The 21353-nt window shown below is 41.6% G+C and overlaps 1 protein-coding gene across 1 annotated transcript in view; it reads right to left on the bottom strand.

The window, feature by feature from the left end:
• Positions 1-9822: 9822 nt before the first annotated feature.
• SLC22A16 (solute carrier family 22 member 16) overlaps positions 9823-21353 on the bottom strand; it is a 530176-nt gene continuing 518645 nt past the window's right edge. Inside the window, exon 7 of the mRNA XM_044071399.1 lies at positions 9823-9934. Coding sequence (XP_043927334.1) covers positions 9823-9934 — 112 coding nt within the window. The remainder of the gene's footprint in view (positions 9935-21353) is intronic.

Here is a 21353-nt window from a genome sequence, read left to right on the forward strand (position 1 = left end):
AAGGACAAGCCATCAAAAGGGTTGTAATATAGGAAGACTTGAAGGGTTCTGCAAAGTCACATAAGCGCATCCAGGAATGCTTCCTTAAGGAAGTTCCTATACCCGCTGCCCTACTCGCTCCATCGGCCGCATAAGAAATAAGTTGCATTGAGGAGTTTACTACAGAGTTTAAGGTGGAGAGCTGGGAGGACACCTTATCCGAAACCCCCGTAGCTGCAGAACCTTAGAGAGTATCTCCTAGCTCTTTCAGGAGATCCCTCTGTAGCCTAGTGAAATGGGTCAGGTAGTTCAGCGACCTAAGGGCAAAGGAAGCTGAGGAAAGCATACACTTTCTGTATCTGTCCATCATTCGAGACTCTTTATTCGGTGGATGGACAGATGAGGAAGTCTCAGTCAATTCCTTTTTGTTGGCTGCTGCCACCACCATAGCATCTTCAGGGACACCTTTTGTGAGGAACTCCTTATCTGGGGGTGCAGTAATTAATTTATTTGGCCTCCTAGCAACAGGTACCACTGAATCTGGAGAGCCCCACGCCTTCCGACTGACTATGTTCATGAGCTGGTTGAACGACTGAGACAGCCAAGAGGTGGGAGGGTGAGACCCAAAAGCCTCCTGGTACACAGACTCATACTCAGAAGGGTTGATGGACTTCCAGCCACCTCCCTGTTTGAGGATATCTAGGATGTCTGCAAAGGAGACATCCTCAGAGGGTGACCCTGGGGACCCTTCTGATTCATCAAGATCTGTGTCTGATGTGACAGACTCCTCAGGGGAGTCTAAATGCTTCCTCTTGCATAACTTCTTCCGAGGGACCTCCTCGGAGGGATACTCCAGTGAAGCTTTGGAAGAGATTGCTTCACCCAATGGGGCATCCTGGGGTTTCGGGTCTACACACTGGGGTGGAAGCGATGGTATCGAGACGGACACTGGTGCTTTTGGGGTAAGAGTACTAGGACCTGAGTGCAGAACAGTCAGGGGTGACAGCACATTCCTCATCACCTCTAAAGCCCCCTGTCCCTGATTCGAGGAGGTCTCTGGCTCCAAGCAACCAGAAAACCTCCTCTGAACCAAGGCAGTGGGTTCCAAGGTCGATGCAGGTTCTGAGCTCACCTGCACCAAAGCCCCGACAGGTAGATTCGGGTCAGACAAATGTCCAGCCCAACTCTCCTCACTGGACCCAATGGGAGAACATCGGCTCCTAGACCCTTCAATGTCCAATGGAGCCGAGGAGGTTGGAGCAGTAGTCAAGCCCGATGATCCTGGAGTAGGTCTCGGTACCAACGGTTCCACTACAATCGGGTCCAAGCACTCTGGCTCCGAAGTCCCAGAATGGGTCGGAGGAGTAATCAACGAAGGGGAAGAGATGTTGGTCGGCTCCGAATCCCTCTAGGTTGGAGTCAACAGTATCTTGGCCATCTCTGGCATCCATAAAAGCCTCTTCACCACTCGCTCCACATCATCGTCTGAAAGGCTTCTGGAGGATAGAGAGGACAGAGTCAAAGACCTCACAGGCTGTGACAGCGGGTATCTCAAGACTGGGGAGACCGGTTCCAATACTGGGGAAGGGGTCCGAAACTGAAAATCTTTCGGTTCAGAGATCACAATTGGAACCGAACAGGTAGATTTCTTGTGCCCAAAAGCCTTCGGGTCCGAAGATGAGTCCTTAGTCTTTTTTTTTTTGCTGGCTCCAATGTTGAAGCAGCAGAAGACGTCCTCTTACTTAACTTTTCAGATGTGGAGGACGGAGATTTCTCGGAAGTTTTTATGGTACCCTGATTCTCTTCCAAAGCTTCAGAAAAGGGGGTTTTCAACAAACCTCTGACTATGAGCTTGTTCCTTCTTTTCATCAATACCCCAAAACTAAAAGCATGACAGAAGGAACAAGACTCCTGAAGGTGGACAGCACCAAACAATACACACAGCTGGTATGTCCATAAATTATTCACATTTTTTGACTACATTTGTCACATTTTTTGAAACCAGAAGGTTTTGTTTATTTAGGATCCTTAGACATCTCTACCAGTATAACACTACCAGAAAAAACAACCACAGAAAAAAACACTTTTTTTATCTAAATACAGTTTAACAGGAAACCAGCCTTATAACACTAATATAATATCAAGTAAAAAACACACCTTCCTTACTAATATAGAAGGAGGTAAGAGAAAAGAAAGCCCTCTAAGTTAAACAGTCCGAAAATAGCCATCTAACTTAAACAGGCCCAAGGGAGCCCTCTAATTCAAACGGACTACCCGAAGAAGACAAAAAAGGGGGAAAGTCTTTCAAACTCTCTAACTTAAATGAGTTTGCTGGGATAGGGAGTAGAAAGAAAACAGGCCAAACAGGCCTAGTGGTAGACGATGGCCAACAGAAAAAAAACAGCAACAGCAAAACACCGGAAAGCACCAGATACCAGTCCTAATGGTTAAATATGTTAACTACAATAACAGTAACTATTTATAAACTAGTTTTTGACCAACTTAGCAAAAAAAAAAAAAAAAAATACAGAAAAGAAGTTTCCACTTAGCCAAGAGCCTACGTGAGCACCCGATCTTGTTTAGCAGTAAACGAGATCTGGGTATTCTTCCCGGAGCATGATGGGATAGGGTATAGCCTCGAGCAGGTGGAAGCTCTCTAGCTTTTGTATAGGCCGAGTCAGAACAGATTCTCGGTTCTGAACCCAACCAGCAATGAATGAAGGCGAAATAGGACAACATAACATCATATACTACCCCACAACATACAGGAGGAAAATCACTGGAATTATCCAACTATCAACCAATAGCCATACTCTCTCCCTTGCCAAAAATCCTTGAAAGATTTATACATCGCAAACTGCTAAAGTATCACCTATATAACAGCCTACTGTCTCCCACCTAACATTTCTTTCACCCTGCATATGGCTCCACTACAGTTCTTTTGCATTTAAACATTACTATCCCCTGGTCTCTCCACAGCTACTCTAAAATGGTTTAAAAGCTATCTCTCGGATAAGACACAATGTGCCAAATGGCAACCGTCATACTCATCTTACCTACCCATAACCATTGGTGTCTCTTGGGCTCAATCCTAGGTGCTATAATTTTCTATATTTTTCAAAAACGACCTCCATACTGCACTAGGATAAGGCCCTCTGGTTTAGTATACAGAACTCCAGTCTAATCTACCCAGCGCCAAGCATGCCATCTCTACAAACTATCACATAGCAATCCTACTTCTCTGTCAAATTTTTCGGAACCAATTCAGTCTTCTGCTAAACCAAAACAAAACTAAAATTCTACTTTTCATACCAAAACAATACTCTTCACAAATTACATTTACTACAGCAGCTGCACAAAACAGTAGACTTGAGGTTGTCGCATACTAAATTATTTGATGTCACCACAGATGATAATCTAAAATTTGACCTATACATCCAAAATACTATTAAAAAACCCACATGAAATTAAGTCTCACCTACCTATTGTCAACCCTCTCCTATGCCTCTTCTCTACTCACAAATGTCAACCTCCATTTTAGCAAAACTAATTGTTTGTTTGTGTCTTTCGGCTTTTCCCGGTTAGGGGTTGCCACAGCGGAACTCTGGTCCGCTAATGATTGGCAGTTGATTTTTACGTACCGGCTTGCCAGGCCTGACGCACAGCCTTCAGCGAAGGTACGCCCATTCACGCATGTCTCCATGCAGAAGACGCTCTAGCTGAGAATCGAAGCGGACAGCGTCTTACTGTGAGGTGACAACGCTACCGCAGCACCACCACCGCGGTTTTTATTTTAGCAAAACTAAGGGGAACTAATAAAACAGCAAAATATGCATCCCACCTTACAAACAAAAACATCACTGCCTAGCACTCTGTCAACTAAACTGGATGGAAATTCCAAACTACGAAAACTTCAGTCACATTAAAATGGCCCAAAGTATACTTCATCATTCAAACAAATGCCAGTACTGAAGACAGTAATGTTATGTTACACTCCATCTAGATCTCTCAGATCTAAGGACACATATGTACCTCACATACCAAAAAAAAAATAAATAAACCCAGAGCAGCAATGTATTTCTCATATGTATCCAAATGTATCCAAATGGTGGAATACTCTCCCACAAAACGTAAGACAAACTATATGTAAATACAAAGCACTTCAAACAAACCACAGGACCTACCTCATGGATTCCAAACCATGCTACTACCACTCCTGTCCTGGCTAAAAACTGTTACATCTCTCTCCTTCTATCCTCTGTCTGTGACATCCTTTTGGGTTTTCTGGTATAAACTAAGATTCTGTGCTTTCATCAGAATACCCAAATAGCTTAGCTACACCTAGAAATTCCAACCAAACAATATGTTATGTAGTAGCAATGTTCTACACATATTCTGTTGCACCTACCTATTAATCTAAAGGAAGTTCTTAACATTATCACTGATACTTAGTAAAACTGAAATATGACTCTGAATATAACAATATCTGGGATCTTCTTTATTTATGTTTTTTTTTTCTTTATACAATAATGTTTGTATATGTATGTGATGTTTAGCATTTTATTTTATTTTTACTGAATTGCATTCTGTGACATCTTGTAATACTTGTTAACACCTTCCTTTCACATGCTCGACATGACATTGCTTGAGCCTGCACAAAAATAAATAAATAAATAAATAAAAATAACTCCATAACACTGAATACTTTTTCCCATAGGAAATCATTGCCAGTGTGATTTCTAATCGTGTACCGGTAATTATACCATGCAAACATCGCAAACTCGACAAACGTGCATGCTGATTGGCTAATCCAACCAGCGTGCACATAGTAAATCCTACAACAAACAACGCAAAAAGTCCGGTCGCTAAATATCATGCGGCGACAGCAAATAAACAGTAAAGTAAAGTAAATCTAATACCCAAAACACACAACAATTTAACGAAAACACAGAAAACTAACCAATTTCCATACTACACTCCTCATTCCCTCACTTCGAACACTAAAAAAATAAAAAGTCATGCAGCCGCAAATACATCACACACACACTACATAACCACCACTTATAACACAATAAAACCAAGCATTCTCATAAAACCATTCACTTACCTATATTCCCTACAATACCTATGCACAGACAACTCCAAAAATGTACATACTAAAAACACACCACACATCCCTCGCAAAGTCAAAAACACACACCATACCGAACGTCCACATCAGCATACATCTAATAAAAGCGCATACAACACCACCATCTAGTGACCAAATAGTAAAAGTACATATTTCAAAAAAATTAATACAAATTAAAACTACACCACATTTCAACATACCTATAACTACTAAAACATAACTACACTTTATAAACTTCTACACTGCTTAAACTATATTATACCAAGCACCACCTAGCCCTTTCCTAACATTTCCTGAAAAACTAAAAAATAACATGTATTTAAATTAAAACAGAAATAAACAATAAACACAAACTGAAAGTGTGGACTATTTTATCTCACAAAAAGTGGAAGAATACAAAAAAAAGCAAACAAAAACATAAATAACAACAATACAAACATAATACAAAACAAACTAACACCATGGTATAATAGCAATAACCCACTTCTGGGTGTGGGTAATGCTGGATTTACCCACGGTTGTCTTTGTTTGGTCCCGAGGGCGAACCACGCCAACCGTGGGTAAATCCAGCATTACCCACACCCAGGCGTGGGTTATTGCTATATCACTCACTTCTTTAGGGAGATTTCTACCTTCTTCGAGTTGGTATATGTATAGGGGTGCAGGGGGGCTTGCCCCCCCCAAAAAAAAAAACAACAAGAAAAAGGGTGTTTTCATCTTTTTGGATTTCAGATTTTTATTTTCATTCTTTTGGAATGTTCTCTTTCAGAAAGTTGGCGTTTCATAGTAGAACCTTCTTAACTGGGAAGCTTTTCTCCCAGGAGCCAGTGCTGCAAAGGGGTCTGTCATGCTCCAATCTGACTTTCTCAGTAAATAAATGTTAATAAAGAAACAGATAAATGAATAAACACGTGAGCCAGACATGTTTTAAAACTGATTCTATCTCTTGGGATACATTTTATTTGAACCAAGACAAGAGGAACACCACAAACAATATTAAATGACAAAAAAGCCTTCAGCTACTAAAGAAAATATACATACTACATTAAAAAAATGACAAGATGGGTACAGCAACTGAGTCGCAAGATCATTTAGATCTGTACCCCACTTCACAAGGAGGGTAAAGCAGGTCAGTCCCAGAGTAAATTTATGGAGACCTATCCATCATCCAGCTTTAATATGAAGGTTGCTACGATGTCACTTTTTTACCCTGCAAGTGGTGTCTGTTCCAGAGGTGGGGGGGGGGGGGTGCATTTATGTACTGGTGAAGATTTAAGTCCCTGCGTCTGGTACTAGTGGGATTCCCAATGGTGCAGAGGTCAAGGCACACATCACCCTTCAACAGCCTTTAAGAAACTGGGTAAAGGAAGAGTGCTTTAAGTCTTTCTTGGTAGCACAATCTTCTTTTTTTTAGGAACATCTGCAGCCTTTACAGTTGCTCAGTATTCCAGAAAGGTACATCCCGATAGGAGTGCTGTACTCAATAATTGGCCTATGCCTTGAGACATTAATTGTGCTAAACAGAAGGATTTTCTGAGGAATTATCAACCACAATTCATACATCTCTGACTACATTTTTCATTTTGGAGTTGGGTACCAGCTAAACTGTACAATGAAGGAGACAGCTGGTTCACCAGCTGTGACAGTGCTATAATATTTTGCATTGGATTTTAGACTTCTACAGTACAGCCCTTGTTTACAAAGGTTAGTTTCCGGTGTACTGAATAGGTGTCAGAGGCAGATTTGACAATAATGCCTAGTTTGCAGTTACCTGCAAACTTAGTCAGCCAAAGGCCCTAATTCCTGGGCTGGAAACTGGAGATGTAAATACTGGAAAGGAGGACTCTCAGTACTAATCTCAGGGTACACCACTATTCACCTGCATGCTTTCTGAGGTGGTGCCTACCATCTTAACCTATGGAAACCATCATGCAGCCAGCTGTCTAGCCACTTCACCAGGTACATATACACTTCTAAGGCATGTAACTATGTCAGCATGAGGCATGGTGTTGAATGCTTTGGCAGACCTAAATAAGCTCTGTGAACAGAATGACCACTGTCTACATATTGTGTGCCATTCTCAAAGAATCTGAGTAGGTAGGATTCCCTTTTGACAAAGCCAAAATGATGTGGGTCTAGCCTGGAAAGGTTTCTGATATCATATTTTATGAGGTCATATACGATACATTTCAAGGCTTTGCAAGTCAGACTATGGGTCTAGAGTTTCCAGGGTCTGTGGTAGAGCTGCCTTTCTGAACGGACATCACAAGTGCAGTCTGCCATACTTTGCGAACAAATCCTGTAGCTAACTTAAGGTTAATGTTCCAAAACAGCATGCTTGGCACTATTTTCTCCAAACGGCTCCTCAATCAGTTAGAAGGAAGATGTTGGAGGGAACCATTGCTTTTTAAAATTGACTGGTTGTTGTGTCTTGTCCTGCAGCAGTGAAAATGATAAACATCAAGTGGTTTGAGGCAAGTAAACCACTGGCAGTCTCTCACAAGCATGGTATCTTGTCTTTAATATACAAACCATAAATCCTGAATATAAATTCTGTCAAAGCATGGAAATTTTCACACAAAATGCTCACACAAGCATTTAAATGTACATTCTCTTAGAAATGCAATGACAGTCCAAAAAACATTTCCTCGCTAAACCATATACTTCAATCAGAAAACCACAGGTTCTCCTCAGCAAAATAAAACTATTGGAAGGTTTTTCCCCCACAGGGGAATTATCAGCCTAACTTTGAATGATTGCTAGCTGACTGACTGACAGTTCCATGGGGTCTGTCAAAGGAGCGTTCTTTAGTGAAAAAAAAAACTCTGAAGCTTTTTATGTCCTGTCTTCCTTCACATGGAGCTCTGCTGGAGTTCCTGACAATGAGTGGAAGGTACCCTTAGTTTTATAAGCTGTCTGATCACGGGGGAAAGACATATAAAGGTTAGGTGACTGCAACAGTAATCTATGCATTAAACAACTTCAGTTTTTCATTGCATTTATACTTCTCTCTCCCCACCCCTTTGTCAATGTAGTCTCTTTTGAATACATTCATTTTATTTACTATTTTGTTTCTCTCTATTTATTTTACTATTATATGCAACAGCACAATGACCTGCACCAGTCCCAGTAGTAAGGCCTACTGCCCCCCACAGATGGCAGCAGCAGCAGTGCCACCACCACTAACACCACCACCAGAAGTACCCCGCACATCTGGGACCTGGCTTGCTACAGTTACCTCCACATCTCCTGCCCTGCCTTCACCATCCTTTTCAGATATCCCTGCACTGGATCCTGGTGCATTTGTATTCAATGGCAACAGAGTCAGTGGAGGTGATCCCTTTGTCACCCATTGTCAGCAGGCAAACATTATGAGGGATACTACAGACAGGAGGTTGGATGCCTGAATTGGGCATATGGAGAACCTTCTCCAGCAACTTGTTGAATAGAATCCTTTTCCAGCACTGGCTCCACCATTCAAGCCAGGACTCAGTGGGGATGATACCCAGAGTGGTGAATAATCTCCTGCTGGGTCTCAGCTGGCAGAACCTGCAGCTGAGTACACTCCATCCTATTCCTCAACTTAGTGTTCCTTGCCCTTTTGTGTCCAAAACCACCTCTGCTGTCAATCACTTCTCCCCTCACCACTGTTTTTCCTCTATTTGTCTGATGTCACTTTCACTACTGTGTTCCTACTCACTCAGTGTGTTACCACACAGCTTGTCAGTCACGTCTGTCTTCCCTTACTGCCTAACCTAACCGTCTCACCTTCCTCTTACTTTTCCTAATTCCCTAGTTTAACCTTATCTTCAAAAATATAAATGGGCATGTGTCTCACAAAAAAAGGTATTTCCCTCCTCCTCATCTCCATCCCGCTCATTCCTTATTTCCTCACCTAATGCTCTACCCCTTGTTTGCTTCCCCTTTCCATCTGTTTCCTTTACTCCTATTTCCAACCTTTAAGTTGGTAAAAAAAATGGATAAATATACCACATACAGGCCCACATCACCATATAATGTGTATCTTTATTTTTAAATGGATCTTTACAAAAATGTATGTCGTGAAGGTAGCACTGTGAACTGATGTAAGGTGATAGAAATGTTTTCCAGTTTTGAGACAGGTTAATATTGAGCACCTTTGACAATGAAACTGCAAAGACTGCAAGTTTAAAGATGAACAAAACAAGTACATGTGAAAAGAACCGGGTAAATGGATACACTAGACTGAAACTGCTTAATGAAAAAGAACTGTTAACAACTGGGCATATAATACTCTTCAGACCATCAGAAGATTAACTCCCTGTACATACTTTTAATCTAATACTTAAATAGCTACCAGACATTGACTTCTCAAATGATCACAATTTGGAAAATACAGTTTCTCTGTTTTTTTTAAACATTTCCCTGTTTCATGAGTGTGTTCTACCTTGAGGGTAATATGCATAGAGATCAGGGGTATGGAGAAAAAAAACGCCCATATCAGAATAATTCAATAGTGTTGTATGATGACTTTATGTGCAACTTTGTAAAATTTTGGATGTGATCTGTTTTTGATGTTTTGAATCTTGATTAAAGGAGATGCAACATTTCATCACAGACCCAGTCAAGTACTGTTCAAACAGGTTACTGCCTAGACAATGTCAGAGATGACATACGAAGAAAGGATATTAATAACAAAATTAAGTACACATATATGCTTAAGAATTCTCAGTCTAGCCTACTACCTGTGGAAGGAACATCCAAATGTTTGCAAGGTAAACACAGAACGGGGCTACAATGCTACCAATTCGACACATCATACTTCCACTGCCAACAGCCAGTGATCTAAAAGAATAACAAAAAAAAAGGTAATTAGGTTGCCATAACATCAAACTCCAAAACATATTTATACTTTACTTATTCATTCAAGCCAAACATCTCTTTCAGAGAAAAAGTGCATATGATTGATCCATCAGGTTGATCTGGTTGTAGCTGTCTTCTACTTAGTAAGACGGACTATGATTACTTAAGGATGCCAAATCACACCAGCTTCCCTGTGAACCAAGACTCGATCCGGTCTGATGAGGACATTAACTGTTGTCAACATGAAATCAATCATGGTAGTCAAGGTCCTGCAAAACTAAACAGTATCAAGAAAGGTAAACCAGACAGCCAAGGCGAGCACATCTAGGTTGACTTTCAAGCAGAACTGCGATGCTCAGGAATTCATATTTCAACAGATGTGCACAGGAAAGGAAATGGACAGCTACAGACTAAGCAGTCGGTTAACTTCTGTAGTGTATGACAATGACATTAAGATATACTCTAAATAAAAAGCAGCATACATAGTTTCAGAAAGGTTACCAAAAGCACACCTTCTTAACAAAATAAAACAATTGCTTTAATGAATGGACAAGGCCTTGCAGAAAGCTGCTACATGATCTCTGATTTTGTCAGGCATGATCATTTTAAAAAGCTAGACACTTCAAATAAGTAATTAGGCAGTCCATGCATTATGTTCTAATAGGTTTACTATCGGAATTTCGAATCCGCTTCGGTCGACCATTTAGAATGTTGACCCAAAATGCTGAATCCGGAATGCCGAAAAGTAAACTAAGGTGAAAATGAATACATTGACAACTGTGGTTCGATGTATTCGACATAGCAGGAGGTGACATCAAACACCTCCTGCTATGCACATTAACGTACTGTTACACTCTAAAGTCAACAGTAAGTTAATTCAACTATTTTTCAGGGGGATATGCCCCCTGTACCCTCCCATGTGGTGAGCTGTGCCCCCCCCCACGCCTGCACATTAAATATATCAACTCTGAGATCGCACTACAGTGAGGAAATGGGCTAATTCCCTGTTCCTCACTGAACCACGATCTCCCTGCACAATGTCAAATCCAAATACTTGAGCTACACAACCCGTTCACTGTAGTGTAGTCGATGCATTTTGGTTCAACATTCCGCTGACTTGAAAACTGCAAGTCAACCGCATGCCGGTCAACTGATGCATTTTCCAGGTTTTCAATGTAAACTGTTCTAATACATGATCCAAGCATGCAATAAGGCACAATGACAAAAAGAAACATGATTTACACCTTGATATAATTTTACTTCAAAGTAATAACTGCAGAACTGAAGCTCAGAGATTCCCTCTTTCTCATCTCTGTTCTTTTACAATGTATAACTACAATTATATATATATATATATATATATATATATATAAAATTCCTTACGCTTGGCTCATCTCTGACCCTTTCCCCTTCCCCTATCTTCATACACGTATATATTCATACTTGTTTTTTCTTTTAACTTGTCTTAACACTAACCCTGAGGACAACTTCCTCTCGTCTCTTTTTCTCAAATGCTTCCTAGACTCACATACAGTTACTAAGTCCTAATTACACGTCAGTCCTTACAGGCAGAGTTCGTTTTTGGGTTCTGATAAACACCATGCACCTTCCCTCTCCCACTACAGTATTCCACACTGAGCTGAGAGTCTCACTACCATCTGTTTTACTATACATTATACAATGACTGACCATTAACATTCAAAAATGAGCACGCTGACTGGTCATTCCAACCAGCGTGGCCGTTGTAAATCAAGCATATACCAGTGGAAAAAAGGTCCAGTGGCTGGACTTTCTTCTATTAATATGTGCTATGGAAACTCTATATTTTTTTAAATAAACTTTCAAAAAATGGAGACTTCAAAAGAACGAGACAGACAGGACAGAGAAAAATAAAAGGATAATCAGGGACATTATGCAAAACTAGACAAACGTACCTGATTATCTCTGTCTCATCTCTCCTATACGTTGAAAGTCTCCCGATTTCTTTCTTTTTTAATTAGAAAGAAACAAAAAAGCAATGTAGATCTTCCTTTCTCTGTTGCTTCCTTTACACAGCACTGATGTACTGCATAAGTGTGGGAATGAAAGTCCCCTACGCATGCGCAGTGCATCAAGAAAGCCCCAGGATACTGGTGAAAATGCAGAAGAGCAGCAAGGCACCTTATACAAGGATATTATTTACGAAACGAAAAGTAAGTAACTGTCTTCTTAAATAATGTCATTGTATAATGGCAATAACCCACAGCTGGGTGTAGGTAATGCAGATTTACCCACAGTTGACTTCACCCTCATGACCACATCACACCAACCGTGGGCAAATCCAGCATTACCCACACCCAGCCATAGTTTACTGCTATACTATAGCAATGTAACAAAAATGCAGGACTGGATGCTTTCTGCTATTTGATGTGTAAGCACACTGATCAACAGCTAGATACACAGTGACTTGGTACTTCAGATAAGGAGTAAACTGCACCTGTCGCAATAAAAATGCAAACTATGAGTGTACCACTGTTCAGTCACTGTCATTGAATGTGATCTGTTTAACTACTCGTGGATGTACGCCTCCATTGTAATTTACATGGCTTTTTATATGGAAAACAGAAGAGTATATATTACTTGTTACTTGTATGCACAACTTAGATCTGATGAAGCATGTCTCTTATTTTTACTTAACATACCATGGTTTAAACAAGTAAAACCAGGTTGAATCCTGTTTCCTTATTTTTAATAAGAATGCAAAGTGATCTTTGACTTAGATCTTACATTAGAAGTTATGACCGCATATTTTAGTAATTTATATGCTAATATTCTTCCAGTACAACTGGTTTTCTGTTTTTTAGCTTTGTTCTTCATTAAGGAAAGAATGCACTACCCGTAAGGCTGTAAAACTACATTTCATCGACACTAAGTTATGTTGTCTATCTATATGTAGCACACACACACACACAGACACACACACTTACTTATATATCAACTCTTCTTTTTTCTCACTTTCTACATGGGGTCAGGATGTCCCATTGATTGTTGCCGTATATTCTGATTCAATTCCACTCTCCTACATTCTTCAATAGTCAACCATGACAGTTGCAGATCTTCTCTTATGCAATGTATCTAGCTCTTTGCTGGATGACCTTGTTTCTTCTTGTCTTCCTTCTGTCTTATACAATCCTCTTCATCAGACTGTATTCTGCTTTCATGCGAAAGCCCAAACCACCAGAATCTGTTCAATTTGACTTTCCCCTGCAACTGCAGCTATTTTAGCTTCTGTTCTGATGCCCTAATGTCTTCATCTAGCTCAGTGTCCATCTTACCACCCCTCTCAGGCACTTCAACTCCTTCACCTCAACAACTGCTCTGCTTTCACTGCCCAGATTTCTATACCATGCAGTAGCACCAGTCTCCATCATTTTGTACACCTTACTTTTCAGCTTATTTGGCATTCATCCGTTACATAGTACCCCTGACACTCTGCAACTTGTCCGTTTCTAGCTTTGACTTCATTCAGACTTTTGTTCTTCTCAACCACCCCACCAAGATACCTGAAGCTGTTAAATTGTTCCACTATTTTTCTTTCTGTCCCAGTTTTCATCTTCATTTGATTTCCCTCATTTGCTGCCATGACACTTTCATTCCATGTGCCGTCAGTTTTGCATTCCATTCTACTAACATTTGCTGACGTTACTGTTCAGAGTCTGCTTGTAATGTCACATCTGTATACAGCAACTTTGCTGATCTATCCACTTACAACCTATTTTCTAATGTGGTCCATCACCAGCATAAACAGCAGTGGGCTGACAGCTGAATCCCAATACACACCCATACCCACTGGAAACCCTTATGTGAGTCCGAACACTGTTCATACTCATGTCATTGGGTCTTTGTACATTGTCTGCACTAATTCTACCAATGTTTCTGGGACTTCAAACTACTGAAGGACTGCTCAAATCAGCGTTCGTGGGACTTTGTCTTCTGCTTTTTCCAAGTTCAGAAATACCCAGTTGGACTCTTCCCTCAACTCTAGATTCTTCTCAATTACATCTCTTACCCCAAACACCAAGTCAGTTGTGCTGCATCCTGATCTGAACCCAAACTGCTCATCTCTCATCTTACTTTCTGCATCTCCTGTTATGCATTTGTCAGTCATTCTCAACAGTACTGTCATGCTGTGCAGGAGGGGTACGATACCTCTTTAGAAGGTGCAAGGTATGATTCCATCATCCTTCACTGCCTAACTGTGTGACTCAGAGCAAATCACTTAACTAGACACCACTCCCAGCTGAGTCTGAAAAAAGTCTATGGAAATCAGTGCTCTAGCCCATAAAAGAAATACAAATAAAATAAAATATACTGCCCAAAGTTGTAAATGTCCCCTTTGTTCATGTACAATGGCACTAGAATGCAGAAGTGTAGCTAGGGTGGGGTGAAGGGGGCAGTTGCCTCGAAGCAAGAGGAAGTGTGATTGTGAGCACCGAGGATGGCCTTTGTTCTTTATTTTTTTGTTTTTGTGTTTCCCCTTTGCGTAGAAGTGATTGAGTGAAGGTATTACAGTGACATGAAGGACTGCCACATCACAGGAGATCCTTTTTTTTTTTTTTGTGCTCTGATAGAATGCATATGTGTGTATGTATGTATATATATATGTATATATATATATATATATATATATATATATGTATATATATATATATATATATATATATATATATATATATATATATACATTATATATATATATATATATATATATATATATAGAGAGAGAGAGAGATGGAAAGATATGGATGTACTTTGACATATCAAAGTACAAAAACAGTAAATGGCAAAACATTCATCAAAAAGGTGTGAAACTCAACACACGAATAAAGCAAAAATCAAGTTTTTTGCAGAGGGTGGGGTGGGGTGGGACGAACACCCTTTATCACCCATGTGGGAAGCTGTGCCCCACACACACATCCTGCTAATTATATATACCAACTTTGAGATCACGCAACAGCAGGAAAAAAGCACAGTGCTTAATTTGTAGAGGAAATGTATTACAAAGAAGGGGGAGGTGCTGTGTGAAGAATCTATCCTTACACCTTCTCTCATTGATTTGATGGAGAAGATTTAAATCTGTGTTGCTCATGTAAGTAGGACTGTTTGACTTTTAAAAGTATAAGAGTTCTTAGGTTCATAGGTATATACTAGGCTGCCGATCATTAGGGCCCTTAAAAGCCTAGCTGTGGAACCCAAATGTGATACACGAACTTGATTTATAGCAGGTAATTTAGTGAGGAGTCAGACCAAGGATGAATTTCCGATTACCCATCCATAGGTCTAAGTTGTGCTTAAATAGGGATATAGAGGAACTCTGTTTCACATGGATGGGAAGCTTGTTCCGGAGAATGAGAAATTTTTGAGAAATATATCAGTCTCTCCAACATGTTCTATTTACAGTGCAAGAAAAATTTAGGTTCATAGGAGGGTACTAGGCTATTGGCCCTAGGGCCTATATAAGCCTAGCCAAAAATGTACCCTGGCTTTCGCCACCCAAGAAAATTATTTTCCTGTGCCCCTGTCGAGCAGAGCCACAGAAGTGATCCCCAGGGTGAATTTCCTATCTCCCATCCAATCATCAAGATTTTTCTTGAAGAGTGCTAATGAGGAGCTCTGTTTGACACAGATAGGTAGTCTGTTCCAGAATATGGGAAGTCTCTGGGACAGGAATCTATCCCTCCAGCATGTTCTGTTTATTGTGGTGATAAGGTTTAGGTCCCTAGAGCATGTAGCTCAGAGGGATTGGGATTTCTTTAAGTGGAGCATGTCCAACAACTCTGGGTTTGACATAGCTTTGCATGTTAGGCAGAGATCGCCTCTGAGTAGGCAATATGCGAGGGAGTAAAGCTGGAGTTTTTTGAGACAGTCTGCGTAGGGCATCTGTTTGAGGCCAGTAATCCTCTTTGTGAGGTATTTCTGTGGCCTTGCCAGTTGTTGTAGATAATACAACATGTTGTAGATAGGTGTTTTAATCTAGCAGTCCTGATGTTGATCATTTTGCAGATGTGCAGGAGATTCATCAAAACAGGGTCCAGGAATGGTTTGCATGCCAAGCAAAGATCACCTCTATTCTGTATGATACCGAGTAAACAGACAGGGCATTGAGGTGATCAGCATAGGCCATTGTGTTTACTCCCTGTATTCTTTTTATAACAAACCTTTATGGACGTTCCATTTCCTGCATACGTCTGGTCAGGTACAAATTGAGGGTGGCATTATACTCTGCGATGGGCCTGATGTGGACTGAGTACAGTAGTACGATGACCTCTCTGGACCTAGATGCCATGCTCTTACATATAAGGTGAGCAACATAGAAGGCTTTTCTTAATACCTTGGATATGGTGGTCAAACACTAGGCTAATATTTTATTTTATTTATTTATTTTTTATTTTATTTTACATTTGTTAACCAGGAAAGTCCGATTGGATACAGGTCCATTTTCAGCAGAGGCCCGGGGAGAAAAGCTCTAAATGTACAAAGTAATATCTACATGAGTTCCCAGATTCCTGACTAAAGAATCAACATTTAAGGGTATTTTATTGATGATGTAGTTAACTGGGGTTGCAGATTCCCAAAAGGAATGATAATGCATACCTTGGTACTGAGCTTTAAGGCATGGCTTTGGCAGCAAGCATTTCTATGTATTAGACCTTGCTAAAGGGTGTACTCATTCTGGAGGAGGATTCAATGACTGCACCCAGTTTGCAATCATCTGCAACCTTGGTAGACAGAGGCCTCTGACATCTGCTTTTCTGAAAAGTAGATGCCAAAGAGTTGTGGGCTTGTCAGTGAGCCCTGGGGACCCCACTGGTGAACAGCTTCTTTGTTCTAACCTTCTGGTTCCTATCAGTGAGCCAGCTAGCTATCCAGCATATTATAAGGAAGTTTATACCTAGTTCTGTAAGTTTGTTGACAATGCCCGAGTGGGGTACTGTATCAAATGCCTGAGCCAGATCTAGGTAGGCAGTATGCACAGTTTTCTCCTCATCCATAGCCTTAGTGATCTTTTCAAAGAAGTCTACTGGATTCAGTAAGCATGACCTTCCTTTTAAAAGCTAAACTGGTATGGATCCCATGTCTGGAGGTCTTCTATGTCCTTGTTAATTATTTTCATGATAATCCCTTCCATGTCTTTGCAAATAAGACTAGTCAGACTAATGGGTCAGCAGTTTCCAGGATCTGTTAAAGGTCCTCCCTTAGGAAGGGGGATGACTGCCACAGTCCTACATTCATGTGGCACAAAGCCTGTTTTAAGACTATAGTTAAACAATAACTTCAGGAATCCTAATGCATCATATTAGACTATTCGGGCAGCATCTTGGGATGCTATTGGGGCACATTGATGCTGTGTTCGTGGCTTTAATGAGTGCAACCAGTACATACTCCCTAGTTATAGTTGGATAGGTTATGTCTGAGGGTATTACTGTGTTGTGGATGACAGGGGTGTAAGGCTAAAAATTAATTTGTCCACTAACAGGTTCATTATATCGCCAAGCTCTGTGAATGTGGTACCATTAACCACCAGTTCAGCAGATTGCTGTGTGCTGTCCTCGAGGTTTTTGACATAGTTGCAGAAGATCTTCATAGGTTCATATGTAGGTACTAGGCTATCTGCCCAAAGGCATTTATAAGCCTAGCCAGAATGTGTTGGCTTTTGCCGCCCCCTTAGATTAGTTCTCTGTGCCTCTGTCCAGCAGAACCACTGAAGTGATCTCTGGGGTAAACTTTCTGTTTCCCATCCACTCATCAAGGTTTCTTTTGAAGACTGTTAGCGAGGAGCTCTGCCTAATGTAGATTGGAATCTTGTTCCAAAGCATGGGAAGTCTCTGGGACAGGAATCTATCCCTCCAGCATGTCCTATTTATTGTTGTGGTGAGGTTTAGATCCCAACAGCATGTGGCTCAAGGGGATAAGGTTTTCTTTAGATGGAGCATGTCCATCAATTCTGGGTTGGGCATGGCCTTGTATGGCAGGCAGAGATCAACTCTGAGTAGGTGGTATGCAACCAAGTACAGTTGGAGTTTCTTCAGTCGAGCTGCTTAGGGCATCTGTTTGAGGCCAGTGATCCTTTTGGTGACGTACTTCTGTGGTCTTTCCTGCTGTTGCAGGTGCCTTGTAAGGTACATCCCAAATGGGGGCGTTGTACTCTATGATGGGTCTGATGAGTGATGAGTAGAGGGGCACAATGACCTCTTTTGATCTGAATGCGAACCCTTTTGTGATTAGGTGGGCCACGTAGAAGGATTTTCTAACCACTTTGGCAATGTGATATTCAAAGGCGAGATTTCTATCTACTTGGGTCCCCAGATCCCTTATTACGTCTTCCGTATTTAGGGGACTACCACCTATGTGGTAGTTTGTGGGTACTTTGTTTTTTCCAAAGGGGATGACTATGCACTTTTTGGCATTTAGCTTGAGGCCATGATTTTGACATCAGGTATCTGTCTCAGTGAGACCCTATTTGAGGATGTCTGTGTCAGCCGGAGAGTCAATTATAGCCCTTGCTTTCCAGTCGTCTGTGAACTTGGTCAGCCATAGTCCTCCTGTGCTTGTCTGTACCTCTGAGATGTATATGCCAAACAGGAGGGGTCCAAGGACAGAGCCCTGGGGAATGCCACTTGTAACTGCTTTAGAGTCGGACCTAGCTCCCGCAACTTTCACCATGTGGGTTCTGTCCGTGAGCCAGTTGGCAACCCATCTTGTGACGTAGGGGTTTATGTTCAGGCTGGTGAGCTTGTCTATAATACCAGAATGGGGAATGGTGTCGAAGGCCTTAGCGAGGTCTACGTAGGTTGTGTGTACCACCTTTCCCTTGTCTATAGCCTTGGTAACTGTCTCAAAGAAGTCCACCAGGTTTAGAAGGCATGATCTGCCCTTAAAGCCGAACTGGGTAGGGTCCAGTGTTTGGAGTTTCCCAATGTCTCTGTTAATGAGTTCCATGATGATGTGCTCCATAGCCTTGCAGACCAAGCTAGTCAGGCTTATAGGGAGATAGTTCCCGGGGTCTGTTGTGGCTCCACCTTTGTGGAGTGGAATAACCGTTGCTGTGTGCCACTCTATGAGTATATAGCCTGTGGAGAGGCTGAGTTTGAACAGTGTGTTTAGGTGAGGGGTTGGTTCTTCTTTGAGCTCATGTAGGACGCAGCCTGGGACACTGTCCGGTCTCATTGATGCTGTGTTTTAGGCTTTGGAGAGGGCTGTTTTAACCTGAGTGTCTGTGATTTCAGGGACTCTACATTCTTCTGGTATGGTTATGGGCCCTTTTGGGGGTGAGAGGGGGGTGACATTTGCACTGAACCTGTCTGCCGGGATGTTGGTGATATCGGTCGGTTCAGTGTATTTTGTGCCATTCAGCACTAACTCCAAGCAGATCTGAGTATTGCCACTTAAGCTTCTTGACATAGCTAAAGAATGCCTTGTGGTTATCTTTGGAGTCCTTGGCAATTTTTCTTTCAAAGCTCGCCTTGGATGATTTTATGAGGGATCGTAGTTTCTTGCTGATACTGATCAGGGATGTCTTCCCTTCTTGGGATTTTACTCTTTTCTGTACTAGTTTCCACCTTCTACTGTATAGCTTGTTTATGTCAGGAGTCCACCAGACTGGTTTCCTTTTCTTGGAGGAGTGAGTCTTGGTTTTGCTTGGGATGGCACGATCCATGCATTCTTGTAGGTGCCCGTAGAATGCATTAGTAAAGGATTTTGCAGCTTGGACAGCGTTATCCTTCAGCATGGGGGCTTTGAAACTTTCCACCTCGGTCTTAAGTAATGTGAAGTTTGTTTTTGAAAAGTTTTTCATGGTGGTTTCCTTGTCCGGGGGTGGGGGCGAAATGTGGATATCCAAAGTGATTTGTTTATGGTCAGATATAACCAGTGACGGGTTGACCTCTGGTGAGGAACACCGGTCACCCATGTTGGTGATGACCAGGTCCAATATGTTGTCACCTCTGGTGGCAGTGTTGACCAGTTGAACTAGGGCACTTGAGTTTATAAATTCTAGGAAATGTTGGGCAAGGGAGTTAGTACTTGAGTAGTTCTCCCAGTTAATGTTTGGGTAATTGAAATCACCCAATAATAGGGTGTTTGGTAGGACCTTTATGTTTCCCAGTGTTTCCAGAAATGCAGAATGGGGGTCCTGGGACATGGTGGGTGATCTGTAGCAAGCTACACTTTGAACTGCAGTTTTGCTCGTTGTTAGTTGCTAGTTGCACGTGAATGATCTCTGAAGCATTGTGCTGTACCACTAACTTGGAGGTGTGGGTATCCTTGACGAATATGGATATGCCCCCGTCTTTTTTATTTTGGTTTGGGTTCTGTGGCCGAAATGTATGGTATGAGTTGTAGCCTGGTAGTGCTGGGGTGCTCTCTGGAGCCTTAAAGAAGGTTTCTATTACTGCACACATATCGATTTTCTCCATACTGAGGAGTGCCTCGAGTGAGTGCATTTTGAGGTTTAGACTTCTGGCATTGAGTAGCATTACCCTCAGTTTTTTGTTACTTGTGCTATTTACGGCGGTGGGTTTGTCTTTTGAGCCTTGCCTAAAAAGACACTATGGGGGTGGCAAGAGCCTTGGCCAGTATTCGAAAGCCTAAGGGTGACAGATGCAAGCCGTCTTTAGCGAAGCAGGGTGGCTTGTTGAGCATGTCATCCCAGGTGGACAGACACTGGATCCCCTTTGAAAGACACCAGAAACTTAGCCAATTGTTGAAATCGAGAATTTTTTTCTTTATACCGTGGTATCATTCTTGGTGTGGGCAGGATGCTACTCTGGGTCAGGGTCACACCGGCCTGGGCGACGTGATCTGAGAGCTCTTCCATGTCTCTTTCCATGTAGTCCAGGGAGGTATGGCTCAGGTCATTCACACCAACATGGACAATGACAGTCATATTTGTACTTGTTCTGGAGTGACCTGAGTGCTTGCGTTATGTGGCGGATCCTGGCACCTGACAGGCAGCTAACAGTAACCCTCTCCTTATTCAGCCTAGTGTGTGGGACGTCAGTGTGCCTGACTACAGAGTCACCTATTACTAGTATGTTGGGTATTTTATTTTGCTTTAAGGGCTGTGATTGCATGGCACACTGGTTTTGTGAAGTATGTGCTTCATGGTTTGTGTTGGGGGGTGGAGGTTGCTTGGATGTTTGCTTTGGAGGTCTCTGTTGGTTTTGCAGATTTTTATTTAGAGCCTCCGACTATGTTTTCATGCATTTATGTGTGTTTTTTCCCGGTGCTAGTTTAATGGGTCTATGTAAGACTGGTGGTGTGATGCAAGTATTACCCTTCTCCTCTTGACTGTCAGTTCCAGACTTGGGTTGAGAGAGCTTTGCCTCCAGTTTGGCTGTATAACTGCATCTCTCGCATGTAT

This window comes from Protopterus annectens, chromosome 1.part0 (assembly GCF_019279795.1).
Source record: "Protopterus annectens isolate FY-2018-M chromosome 1.part0, PAN1.0, whole genome shotgun sequence".
NCBI classification, from domain to species: Eukaryota; Metazoa; Chordata; order Ceratodontiformes; family Protopteridae; genus Protopterus; species Protopterus annectens.